At 50.4% G+C, this 13,099-nt stretch overlaps 1 protein-coding gene across 1 annotated transcript in view; it reads right to left on the bottom strand.

The window, feature by feature from the left end:
* The window catches only part of SLC13A3 (solute carrier family 13 member 3), a 68,315-nt gene extending 57,045 nt beyond the window's left edge, over nucleotides 1-11,270 (bottom strand). Inside the window, exon 1 of the mRNA XM_032838475.1 lies at nucleotides 11,146-11,270. Within this exon, the coding sequence (XP_032694366.1) occupies nucleotides 11,146-11,256 (111 nt within the window). The 5' untranslated portion in view covers nucleotides 11,257-11,270. The remainder of the gene's footprint in view (nucleotides 1-11,145) is intronic.
* Nucleotides 11,271-13,099: the final 1,829 nt, after the last annotated feature.

Genomic DNA, 13,099 nt, shown 5'->3' with positions numbered 1-13,099 from the left:
TGGTGAACGAACAAGATGGTCAGGGTCCCTACTTGTACTTCCCTATCTGTAGGGCACTTTACTGTTTACAAAGCCCTTGGCTTCCCTGGCTCCTCACCACGGCCCCCTGAGATAGGCAGACCCATCAGACTGAGGAAACTGAGTCAGGCACATGCTCTGCTCCCACTCACGGAGCAAGTTCTTGGCCAGGCTGGCATCTATCCTAGGTCAGCTGAGGCCATATCCTGTGTACCCACTACTCTGTCTAACCTCCCTCAGGCACTGGGAGTCTTCCCTGCCCCTACCGTGTTCAATTCTCTACTGTTTCCCATCACCTCACCCGCACCCTGATCCAGCTGGCCCTGCTCTGGACATCCTGGGAGCCCCCGTGACGCATGTTGGGGGAAGCTGGCCCCTGCTGCTGAGGCTGACTTGGGAGGTTTCCAAGCCCCTTCTGACCATCTGCTGCTCACATCCCTCCCTTCTCAGGCCTCTGGGGTTCCAGGTTTCGGGCCAAGAATAAGGGGGCTTTCTCTGATAAGCATTATCTCATTTAATCTTCTCAGCAGCCCCTAGGAGAAGAGCTTATTCTGTTCTATAAGGGAGGAAACAGAGGCTCAGAAGACCCGAAAACCCACATGGTGAGTAGGAAGGAGACCAAGAGAACCCAGGAGCAAGCCTCATCCTCCATAAAGCATTTCCAGACCCCTGGATCCACAGGCTCATTTGTAATGCAAATATTACTACTACTTATAATAAAATAACATTAATAGCAACCGTTTCCCTAGCACCTCTTATGTTCCAGGCACAGCTCAAAATATTTAAGGTAGGAGCCAATCTTCACACCACCCTTATGAGGAAGGTCCTATCAGTGTCCTCATTTTACAGAGGAGGAACTGAGGCACAGAGAGGCTAAGTCACTTGCCCAAGATCACACAGCCAGGAAGAAGGGGAGAGCAAGATGAGTCCGGGAAGTCTGGTGTCTGCGTTCCCACTCTCACGATGCTCCCTCCTACTTCAGAAAATGATTCGGGGAGGGGCGCAACAGCCCAGGGATTCTGGACAGACCACTTTTCCAGAAGCAGAGAGCCAAAGTCTGGAGGCAAAAGGCCGGAGCAGGAAATGGAGCCAGGCCTCCCAGGCTGAGGACACAGGTGGGTTTAGCAGGGGTGAGAAGGCGCTCTCAGAACGGTCTCAGTCTCCAGCCCCCAACAAGAGGTGGGAGATGCCCTGTGAGCCGGGTGCCGCACCAGGCCTCTGCCAGGCTCCCTGGGCCTAGACACCCCATGTTCTCGTCCCAGACACCAGCGCCCCTCAGACTCATTTCCCAGCAAACTGCCTTCAAGTCTAGGTTTGGGTTCTGCTGCAAATACCCCACTTGGGCACCACCAAGTTTTGCTAAGTTCCAGCCCTTCACAGAAAAGGGGTCGCAGAGAGGAAGGGGCAGGCAGAATGTTCCTTCACTCTCCCCTGCCCACCCAGGCCTCCAGAGCCAGCTGCGGGGGAGAGCAGCTCGTCAGGAGAGAAAGGTGCAGGCAGCCTGTGAACTTATGGGGACATGGGGACAATCGGGGCTGTGGGTGGCAGCAAACAAGGGCTTCTCTTGTTTCTCCCAACCAAGGGAAAGGTGTCGCCTGCTGCGAGCCCCAGGGCCGAGGGGACAAAGGGTCAGCTCCACCCACGGCAGCCAGGAGCCGCCCTCCTCTGAGCCGGGCTGGGAGACCAGGGTATTCTGTCTTGACTGACAGGCCCTCCATTTCCGAATCCCCTCTAGCCCGTGAGGGCCCCTCCAGCCAGGCCCTGTGCCACAGGCAAACACTTCCTCTTATGGACCGTTTCCCTGGCAGAAAATGGGATTTGACGGTGCCTGCCTCCCAGGCTGGTTGGGGAATCAAAACATCGAACACGTTCAAGGCAGGCTTCTGGAGCTCCGCACAGCCACCGTTTGGGGCCTGAGGTCTTTGTCACAGGGGACTGTCCCCTGCACGGTAGGGTGCTTTGCAGTACCCTTGGCCTCCACCCACCACCTCCATCGCCCTGTGACAACCAGTAATGTGTCCAGACTTTGCCAATTGTCTCCTGGGGAGCAAAATGCTTGAGAATCACTGATTTAAAGCATTTCCCAGAGCCTAGAACATAGTAGGTGATCTGTCCATGAAGTTAGGCAACATCTATCAAGACCTTTACCAATATCATCGGTTCTTAGCACATCTGTTTATAGATGAGAAAACAGAGGCACAGAGAGGTTAAGTAACTGGCCTAAGATGACACAGCATATTAAAAAGCCAGGATTTGATCCCAGACAGCCAAATCCCAGCTCCCATCTATCATGCTTGACCACCCACATTAGTTCCTGTCTTCAGCGAGCTCCCCGAGATTTCCAAACTCCTACTCGGGTCAGGATGACGTTATCTCTGTTCTAAGCAGCTTTTCCGAATGCCTCTGACAATACCCGACCCCAACACTTCCTTCCGCCTTTGCCTCCACTGAACCATGAAGGAGTGTGGGCCTTCGATAAGGCAGACCAAGGGTCAAATGCCAGCCCCACTACTCATTCAATGACCTTAAGGTGCTGGGCAAGTGGCTTCCCTTTTCAGCCTTGACCTTTCCATCTATAAAACAGATCTATCACCCCTGCATCACACATTGTGGCTAAGAACACAGACTCCAGAGCTAGAACGCCAGGGTCTGAACCCCAGCTCTGCCGCTTCCAAGCCTCAGGCATTTGGACAAGTGACTAAACCATTCTGTGCCTCAGTGTTCCCATCGGTGAATGTGGACAGTAACAGCACCTGCCCCGCAGAGCCATGGTGAGCAAATTGAGCTAGCAAGCCTGAGTGCTTTGAATGGCGCCTGGCACATCATACGTACTGGGAGGTGTTGGCTATGACTCTTAGGAGCCTCTCGGGGAGCAGAGAAGGGGGCATGAATAAGGCATGTGGCCCAGGACATCAACAATCTTGAATTCACTTCCTACAGCCTCCCAGGGACTCCAGCACATTCCCGTAAGACAGCTTAATATGCTTGAAATCAAATCCCCATCTTGGCCCCGACTGCTGGTAAGGACACACGCAGGAGACTGGAGCAAAAGGGACAGAGGGACAAGACAGACACTGGGCCTGTGGCCCCCTCAGGCCTTTTCCTACTTCTTTATCAGCTGGGGATCGCTGTTCTGTCCCCTGTGTCAGTGCTTCCCTCCACCCAACAACACAGGCTCCTCCCCATTGGTTGCCCCTCACCTGTAAATTTCAGGGACAAGTAGCAGAGCCAAGAGCCTGGTACCCCCAGTATGCAGATAAGAGCAACAGCCAGGCTCCTTTATCAAGCATCTCCCGTACATCAGACCCTTTCAAGTCTTCCCAGCAGGTAGGTTTCAGGATGCCCACTTTGCAGGTGAGAAAATCAAGCTCAGGGGAGGGAAATAACTTGCCAGGAGGTGCTTTGAGCTGTGGTCTTGTGTGTCTCTTCTCCGATGCATCTCAGCTGGAGAGAGGGGCTCGGGAGCATGTGTGCAACTCGTTCCAGGCCCCAGCCAGGTCTGGCTTTGCTAAGGTGCTGACTTTGTGTCTTCAAGGTCTGGGCGGGGGGCCGGGAGGGGGGCGGGGGGTGTCTGAAAATCCTGCTTATCAGTCCAGAGGGCCAGAGGGCGCTGTCCTGTTGAGTCTGGTCAGGAAACGATCTCGCTCCCTGCTGCATCACCAGGAATTATATTGGCCTGTTTACACACCTGGCAGGAGCTCCAGGCAAGTGGAAAGTTGGCTGGGCCTCAGAGGAGCGGCGCCGAGGCCAAGGGGCCTGTGTGGGCAATGGGTCAGACCTGGCCAGAGAGCGTGTAGGGGCACAGATGAAGGTTCTGGGACCGTCTGGCTGGGAGAGGCTGAGGACGTCTCTCCAGGCCCTCTCTGGGCCTCAGTCCTCCCAACTGAAAAAGGGAGAGCTGGAAGTACGATTCCAGCTCAAACCTTCCACAAAGGGGCAGCAGTCTGGGTTTTTGAAAGTGCATGTCTTCTAAATCAGGGCCACCTGAGTTCAAGTCCAAATTCATTCACTCACTTGTTTACTGAGTACCTATCACGTGTCAGACGCTGTCCTAGGCACAGGAAGGGGGGCTATGGGGAACAAGCGATGCCCTGACATTGCCCACTGCCTACCTGGGGAGGCAGACAGTGAACAAATAATGGCCATTTCAGATTGGGATGAATTCCATGAAGGAAATAAAACAGGAGGCTGGTTTAGAGAGTATTTGGTGGGGTAAGGAGGACAAGTATTCTTGAGAAAGGGTAGTCAGGGAGGACTCCTCAGAAGAGGTACAATTAGGGCTAAGACTTCAATGACCAGAAGGATCCAGCTGTGGAAGATCAGCAGCAAGAGCAGCCCAGGCAGAGAGAACAGCAAATGCAAAGACCCTGAGGCAGGAAGAAGGTTGGTAGACTTGAAGAACCGAAAGAAGACCTATGAGACTCGATCATAGTGAGAGAAGAGTATGGAAGACTGAATCAAGCATGTGTTCTAATTTCTGAATTTGATGCTCTGACATCCTGGAACCTTGATAACTCTGGAAGGTCAGCCGCTACCAGGGCTAGCTAGTTCCTAGAGATAGTAAACAACTCAAGGTATTTTTCCAATGTAAACCACCAATCCAGAGCCCACACCTCCAACTACCTCTTTTATTGGGCTCTTTCACTCCAGGCCACAATCCATCCTCCTGCCTCAATCACTGAGAGCCAGGTACCAGACACCTAGGGACAGCCTCTGTCCTAGAGCTCATGGAAATTATTTGCACCAGCCAACCCTATGACTGCTTACCCTGACCTGCCAGATAGTGATAAAGACCATGACAAAAGGTAAGGCAGGGAAGTGAACAGAGTGTAAAAGATTTTTTTTAACCTCTCTGTTAGATAGGGTGGTCAGGGAGGCCTTTGAGGAGGGTGGTCTTTAAGCATTGATGAATGAAGTAAGAAAGCAAGCCTTGCAGATATCTGGAGAAACAGCAGTTCAGACAGAGGAAACAGCAAGTGCAAAGGTCCTGAGGTGAGAGCAATTTTGAGATATATAAGAAAGAGGCAAGGTCAGTATGGGAGCAGAGGGAGCAAGGGGGCCAGAGCTCCCAGTAAGTGATCAATAAATATTCGCTGTTAATAATCTTCATTGAGGGCCAACTGGGATCTGAACAGAAGCAAGGGAGCTTGACTTCAGATTTCCCTTACCCTTTATCTAGAAGTTAGGCTCAGGGATTAAATATTGCTAGATAAAACATGATGGCCAGAAGCCTGACATGGGGGATCAGTGGACAAAGATAGAGGGGTGAAGGCACTCTCCCCCCAACCCTGCCACTCCCTTACAGTGAGGCCTCAGGCAACTCACTTCCTTCTCTGGACCTTGGTTTCCTCTTCGTGGAAGTTGAACTAGAATGAGCCTTCAGTTCTAAGCACTGTGACGGGCTCCAATAGTAGCAGCCGACATTTACTGAGTGCTTACTACGGGACAGCACTTGGTGAAGTGCCTTAGGCATACGAACGCACTTCAGTAGGATTAGACCCAATCTCCAGATGAGTAAACTGAGGCTTAGGACTGGCCATTTCAACGTAGCTCATTCCACCAAACCCCACAAGCATCTCTCCTTTCCACCTGCAGTTGGCTTCAAAAATCCCTCCAGGGAAAAAAAAGAAAATGTGTAAAGGATAGACTGCAAAAGAAACAAAATTTATGTGCCACGAAGACATAGCTTTTGCCAATTTTGCCAATAAACCTATTCTTGATCACAAAATCCCGCAAGGAAAGGCCTATGAATAAATCCTTTTTACCAGACGGGGGACCGTTTCAGAGAGCTTCATGAAAACATTGTGGATTCTTTCCTCCCTCTCATTCCTTCCAGATCAAAGCCTCACTTTCACACTACCTTGTCTTTTATACCTCTCTTGAGCATTTGCCTCCCTAGACAACACAGAAAGGGAAGACCTCAGGCCCTTGGCTTCAAGCAGGCAACAGTGTGTGGCCAGAATCAACCAACACTGGATATTTGTTTATTGCTGCTTTTCTTCTATTAGTCATTTGTGATCCTGGTTTTCATACATGGTCTTTGTATTAAATTTTCTCCTTAAGTCATTGTATTTAAGTGTTTTGAAAAGGAGGGGAGGGTAGCAAGGTAGTAATGATGTAAAAAAAGGGGAGGGTATGATAGGAATATAATTAAGTAATACTGAGCAGAGTAAGGGGATCTGGTAAAAATGTTGTGGGCAGTATTTGGATGATGGAAACTAAACAGAATGTAGTCCATTTTAGGGGTTCCCTGTCTGAGCTCTTTGGGTTCAATGAGATAATACACGTTTAAAACACTAGGAAGGTACTCGATCCACAAGGCTGGATCCGGGGGGTTTTCTGGGAAGCCCCTTTTAAAAGAAGACTCGGGGTCTCCAAGAACCCTGGCCACACTGTCTCCCAAAACCCAGGACCAAGAGAAGTGACCAACACAGTGTTTAGTAACTGTGTGACTTCAGGAACATTACCTAACTTCTCTGTGCTTTTTTCTCCACATCTTAATAATGGGGATAATCATTATTCCCTTTTCTTAAGGCTGATGTGAAAAGTAAATAAACTAAAATTTGAAAACCATGTAAAACAATATAGGCTAAATGGGAAAACAATTTTTAACAGGTATTATTATTATAAACTCACACTACATTTGGCACCATACAGGACAATTTCCATATGTTTTCCTAATTAAGTCTCATAAAGCCCTTGGGAAAGGTGTGAGTCCTCGCTTCACAAATGAAAGAACAGAGGCTCAGAAATGCAAAGCTGCCCATCTCAGAGTCTCAGAGCCAAGACCCAAATGCAGGCCTTCTCAGAGCTATGGCCCATGCTCTACCCATCCTTTGATTTCTCTGGGTCTCCATCGCCCAGGTACAGCACAGGAGAGGTGAAGCACACCTTTGGCACTGAATTTAAAAGTAGGAAGTTATGGCACAGGCACTATATATGATTTCACAGGGCCCGAATGATAACCAGGGAAAAAGATGATCTTGTGGTCATGTTATCAGTGAAGGAACTGGAGATCAGAGAAGTAAAATGCCTTACCCAAGGTCCCAGAGCAAGTATGTGAAATGAGAATCCAGTTCTGATTCCAAAGACTCAAAACTGGGAATGAAATGATCACTTTCCTCATCACCCACCTAAATCCCACCCACCCAAGAATTAAGCAAAAGCAAAAAAGTGGGCCTCTGACCATCTAGGTGTACTACCGTCCCCTTAAAAGATCAGCTACCCGAGAACCAGTCTGCTGCTAGCAGCAAATTAGGAAAGGGGCTCTTTCTCAGGCAGATCCAGCACTGCAACAGGATACACAGTTGGGCAGATGGAGTGCAGGTTGGTTCAATCTCCTCTTGCCAACTCAAGCCGCCTTGTGCAGTCCACAGCCTGAGCAACACCCTGTAGCATTCCAACCTAGACTATTCCCCCAATCCCTCTTCTTCAAAGCATCCTTAGAGTCAACTATAAGTACCCATTGCAAGAACTCATCTTGGCCACATGGTCAGTCTGGTTACATTTGCTTTCAGTGGGTGTGGGTGCAAGGTGGGAAAGGGGGCAAGACTTCCCTGCAAACAGTTAGTGAGCTGGTGCTCATTTACAAGCTGCTTTGACAGTCTCATCTATCTCTACCAGCTGCCCAAGGCCAGTCCCCTAACTTCCATCTCCCAGGATGGCTATTCTTGGAAAACTTGGAGATGATCCCTCCAGCAGCATCTGGACTTCCTACTGGTGTCCAGCACCCTTGTAGCAAGAGCTGGAACCTCCAGTGGCACTGGAAATTGCAATCACTGCATTCTAGAAATACGTCCCACTCCTTTTCATCTCTGCTGATAGCATTCTGCTCCAAGCCAGGAGGACATAATGTAAGAATTGTCCCCCTCCACCCACCTCCACCACTTCTATCTGCTCTTCGAATTAACCCCAATCTCCCCACAGACTGGCTCAGCAGTCGCCAGGGGACAGGTGCACGAGGGCCAACCCTGCTGACCACACAGATTCCTAGAACATCAGAGACATCACCAAGCGGGAAAGCCAGGACCCAATGAGGGACAAATGGCAAATGCCCAGGCAGCTCCATTGTCTTTCCTGATCTGACACCTGGAAAGCTTTGGGGAACCCATACGTATGAAATAACTTCAATTGGTGGTTCCAGAATTTCTGTATGAGAGAGGCTTAGAAGTGACAATTTGATATTGTGGGTGGGAGTGGACACTGAGGATACCTGCCTTGAAGCTACATTTGCATGGCAAACATAAATTTTTGTTAGCTCACCGGGCTTTGTTCGGGAGGTTATCACAGGGTTGATACTGGTTAAGATTACCAAAAAAATTGGAAGCTTCATTTGCATAGCACACCCACTCTTTGCTTTAAATGTATGTCCCAGGTCAATAAAAACAGCAACGTTTTCTGTTCTATGTTCTCTAAGGATGCCGCGATTCACATCGTAAATCAGATTTAGAAACATGTCCATTGTTAATATCCAAGAATATAATAATTATATATATATAATTATATGTATAAATAAAATACAGGGTGAGGCTTTGAGTATGCTGATAGAGATTTCTGAGGGAGGTTTAAGATCCCCCAAGAAGGGGCACCTGGGTGACTCAGTGTGTTAAGCCTCTGCCTTTGGCTCAGGTCATGATCTCAGGGTCCTGGGATCGAGCCCTGCATCAGGCTCTCTGCTCAGCAGGGAGCCTGCTTACCTCTCTCTCTGCCTGCCTCTCTGCCTACTTGTGATCTCTCTTTCTGTCAAATAAATAAATAAAATCTTTTTTAAAAAATCCCCCAAGGGGGCACCTGGGTGGCTCAGTGGGTTAAAGCCTCTGCCTTCAGCTCGGGTCATGATCCCAGGGTCCTGGGATTGGGCCCCACATCTGGCTCTCTGCTTAGTGGGGAGCCTGCTTCCTCCTCTCTCTCTGCCTACTTGTGATCTCTGTTTGTCAAATGAATAAATAAAATCTTAAAAAAAAAAATCCCCCAAGAAGCTAGACCTGAGGGAGCCCACACTCATCAACCACTTAAATGAGGCAGTGACATCCAGGGCCACATAAAGGGTCCCCACCGGGATCTGCAGGGAACCAGGAGAGGTTCTTAGTTATAACGGAGGAAAGAGTATCAAGTGTGATGATTCTAAGTTCGATCCCTGCATCCTGACTCCGAACCGGCTATGTGACCCTGGGCGAGTCACGTAACCTCCCTGACGTCCGTTTCCTCCCCTGGTCAGTAGGGAGGCTCATGGCAGCTGTCTCCCTGGTTCTGTGCACATTATACAGGATGAGGCCGAGGTTCTTCACATGGTGCCTGGCACATAGTAAGAGCTAAGCATTCAGTAAAACTGCTTACTCATCAGGCTCACCACCATCGCAGAAAGCTTGAGGCACATTTCCAGGGCCCACTGGGGTTCGCGTGGAAGTGGATTCACAGTGACACTAATGAAACTTAAGCTTCAGAGCCCCTCCCAAGCCCTGAAATGAATTTTCTATTTGTAAATCGGTGTACTTTTTCTTGAAAAGCACCCCTCAAATACTACATGCTTCAGGCCCTATAAGACTTGGATCTGCCCCTGATCTAGCAGATCTTGCTAGAGGGTGAGCAGAGAGAAGCTTGTGAAAGGCCCTGCTGAGGAGCGAGACGCTGTAAGTTCTGTCTTTTCTTGCCTGGGGCTCCACCCAGGACCTCACAGACCCACCCAGCCTCCACCCGTGATGCTCCACAAAATGAGGCAACTCCCTCTCTCAACCCTTCACCTCGATTCTCAAACACCAGCACCATGACGGCCCCACACCACAGACAAGGAAAGTGAGACCCAAAGAAGAAAGGAGGTTGGTCCAAGGTCCTGAGGTCAGCACCCCGGCTGGGAATGGGATGGTTTTGAAAAGTGACCTTACCCTTATTCTGGCATTTCTTGTTTCTCTCTTCAAAGTCAAAAAAGTCTAAGAGCCTGGATCATTCCACACCAGAAAACTTGTTTGTACGTTAGCCCTGGGTCTCTTTGGCACCAGCTGGTATCACCTTCTTACTCCCTGTGCCCAATGAGGGACCCTTCCTCCAGACAGCCCTCTCTGAATCCCAGTTCCCCTGGTCTCTGCTGGTGGGTGCTGGATAACGTACCACTACATTACACCCTCTCTCTGCTTTTCTTTTTTATGAACATTGACTATCACATTGAAAAGTAGTAGAGCAACTTCCTGGAGGTGAAAGCCTTGTCCTATGCCCTCCCATGATGCCCCAGGTGGGCTAGGCACCCGTGAGGGACCCAATAGGGACCCGTGACACCATCTTCTCCCAGCCCCCTTTGGTGTTGACTTTCACCAGGACATTCCTGACCTCAATCTGCAGCCTTTGGTCGAGGGATTTACTTTGAGAGTGTAGAAACAGCTCAAATTCTGGATTCCGACAAGCCAGGGACTGGATCCTACTCAGCTGCTTGCTGTGTGATTCTGGGCAAGTCACTTCATCTCTCTGAGCCTCCCTTGTCTTCTCTGGAAAATGAGATGAATGACCTTCACCCCTCCCCCCTCCCCCATCCTGGAGCCTGGAAAGGATGAAATAAAATGATGTCCACAGGGCAAAGCTTCACAGCCTGGCTCCTGGTGACAGTTCCTCAAACCTTGGCTGCTCCCATTAGACCGAGGGCCTGGAATAAAACCGGCCAGTGTGTCGTCCGGCCAGTGTGTCGTAGGCACTAACTGTGTACAGCTTAGTTCTAAACGATTTGCATACATTGCCTCATTTAATATTTACCACAGCCCAATGGGTTGACAGTCCCGTTTCCTCCATTTTCACATTCAAGCGAAATGAAGTTCAAAGTTCTGTGACTTGCCCCGATGGGCGTTCCTTACGCGTTGCTTGTGATTATCAAGGGAAATGTTGCACGCAGCGCCCAGCGCATGGTTAGAGCTCATCAAAGAGGATAAAATCTCTCCAAGATTAGTGAGAACATCCCGGGCTCCAAGACGCCGCTGGGAAAGGGTTAGAGGGGGCAGGGTACAGGGGAGAGGGCTGAGGGTCGAGGGTCGGTCTGGGACCTCAGCAGCCTCCCGCTTCGGAGGCGGGGGAAGAGAGGGTCCTACTCTCAGCGCGGCCCTTCAGGTGGCAGAACGGTGGGGGGCGCCCGGGAGGAGGAGGCGTTACCTTGGGCGGGAGGGCGAAGACCACAGGCAGCAGCGCGAGCGGCGCGAACAGCAGCACCAGCAGCCGCCGCGCGCTCCACACCTTCTTGGCCACTGTCGCCAGCGCCGCCATCTGCGCGATCGCGGGCCGGCCCGGGACTGCCCGCGCCTGGCCTCCTGCGCCGACTTAAAGCCGGGGGGAGGGTCCGGGGAGGGGACTGCGCTCGGGGACCCGCCCTCTCCCTGCTCCTCCCGGAGGAAAAGGGTGGTGCCTACGCCCCGGGATTGGGGGGCGGGGGTGGAGAAGGCCGGGAGAGTTAGGGACAAGAACAAGGTACGGACTCCAGTCCTTGGGTTTAACCCGCGGCCACCCGCTGAACCTTTCCTCGCTGCTCTTGACTTGCCCCGGGGAAGGATGGGGTAATGACAATGGGAGGATTGTTGGCATCACCTGGGTTCGAGTCCTGTCTCTGCGCGTTCTGGCCTTGAGCGAAGGCCTTGGAGCGTCAGTTTACTCATCCACAAAGTGGGGGTGATGATGATGGGCTCTACCAGACCAGGGGTCTGTTGGGCAGTTTAAATGGAATGGCGCACTTATGCGCAGCACAGCGCCTGGCACTGAGCGAGCGCTCACTGGGAGTCGCCGTTGCTGTTGATTTTGTTCCTCCTTCCTCCCAGGGTGGGCGAGTCACCCGCAGGCAGGAGCCTGGAGGCATCTATTGCTTCCTCCTGGGTGAACGCACAGGAGTACAGCTGCTCAGTGATAGGGTAGTTGCATCCTTAGTTTTTAAAGAAACTGCCAAACTGTTCTCCAGAGTGTCTGTACGTTTTACATTTCCATTAAAAACGAATAAGTGATCCAATTTTTCCACGTCTTTGCCAGCATTTAGTGTTCTCCCTATTTTTGATTTTAGCCATTCTGATAGAGGTGTGGCAGTATCTCACTGTGGCTTGAATATTTGTTTTCCTGGTGACTGATGATGTCGAACGTTTTTCATATGCTTATTTGCCATCTGCATATCCTCTTCCAGAATCATCTTTTCCTGCTGTTTGCTCGCTTTCTAATTGCACTGTTTGTTTTATGCTGTTGAGTTTTGAGTGATTTTTATATTCTAGACACAAGATGTGGATTGCAAATATTTCCCCCCAGGCTATAGTTTGTCTTTTCATCCTTTCAACAAAGCCTTTCGCAGAGCAAACATGGTAAGGGGTGGCAGGAGACAAGGATCCTCATATTAGCCTGGGAGGACAGAAGTCCCAGCCCCCTCCAGCACTTGCACTATCATCACCCTGGGAAGGAAGCTGGGACACACTGTGACGGCCTGGTGAGGATAGAAGTCAAGTCTCCCCACTCAGCCTATGCTGGTGGGGGCAAGGTCACAGTTTTCTTCCGTGGTGTTCAGCTGGAGTAGAGAAGGCTTGTCTGAAAATGGTCTCGCTAGGCTGATTTTTCCTGGTGCTTCTGCTGTATGCAGGCTTATGTCAGGGCTTTCTGGAACCTCTTGTTGGCATTTTCGGTTGCCTGCTTCTTCCATGTCAAAGATACAGTAGGCAAAAAGAAAACCCAATAGACTCGTCAGTGGGTTGTTCCTTGGGTCCCAAGTCGCTGCCTTCATCTCTTCCCTTTCTAGAGTCTTCTTGTTTGTTCGATGTGTACTGTACAGGATTTTCAGTTGGCCTCAGCAAGAAGTATAGAGAAAATTATGTCTACTCCATCTTTCCAGAGGTGGAAGCCCCTCTGTTCTTATTTTATTATTTCCCATGTGGGTCGTGCTGGCCATGATTCCCTTAAACCCCTAGGGCAAGTTATTTCCCAATGGGAAATAAGCTGTGATGAAACTTTCTCCAGCGTCCCTTCAATCTGGGCACCTGACCTTGAGCCAGACCAATAACCGGCTTCATCAAAGGTTCCAGCCAGGTTAGTGGTGGGTGACCTCGGATGGAGAGTGAGGCCCTGCAGGGAGCACTTTGGACAT

Source organism: Lontra canadensis, unplaced genomic scaffold (genome assembly GCF_010015895.1).
Source record: "Lontra canadensis isolate GAN:19392208 unplaced genomic scaffold, GSC_riverotter_1.0 scaffold105, whole genome shotgun sequence".
Classification (NCBI taxonomy): Eukaryota; Metazoa; Chordata; class Mammalia; order Carnivora; family Mustelidae; genus Lontra; species Lontra canadensis.
The sequence above is the reverse complement of the archived record's forward strand: the minus strand, read 5'-3'. Positions and strand labels throughout refer to the sequence as shown.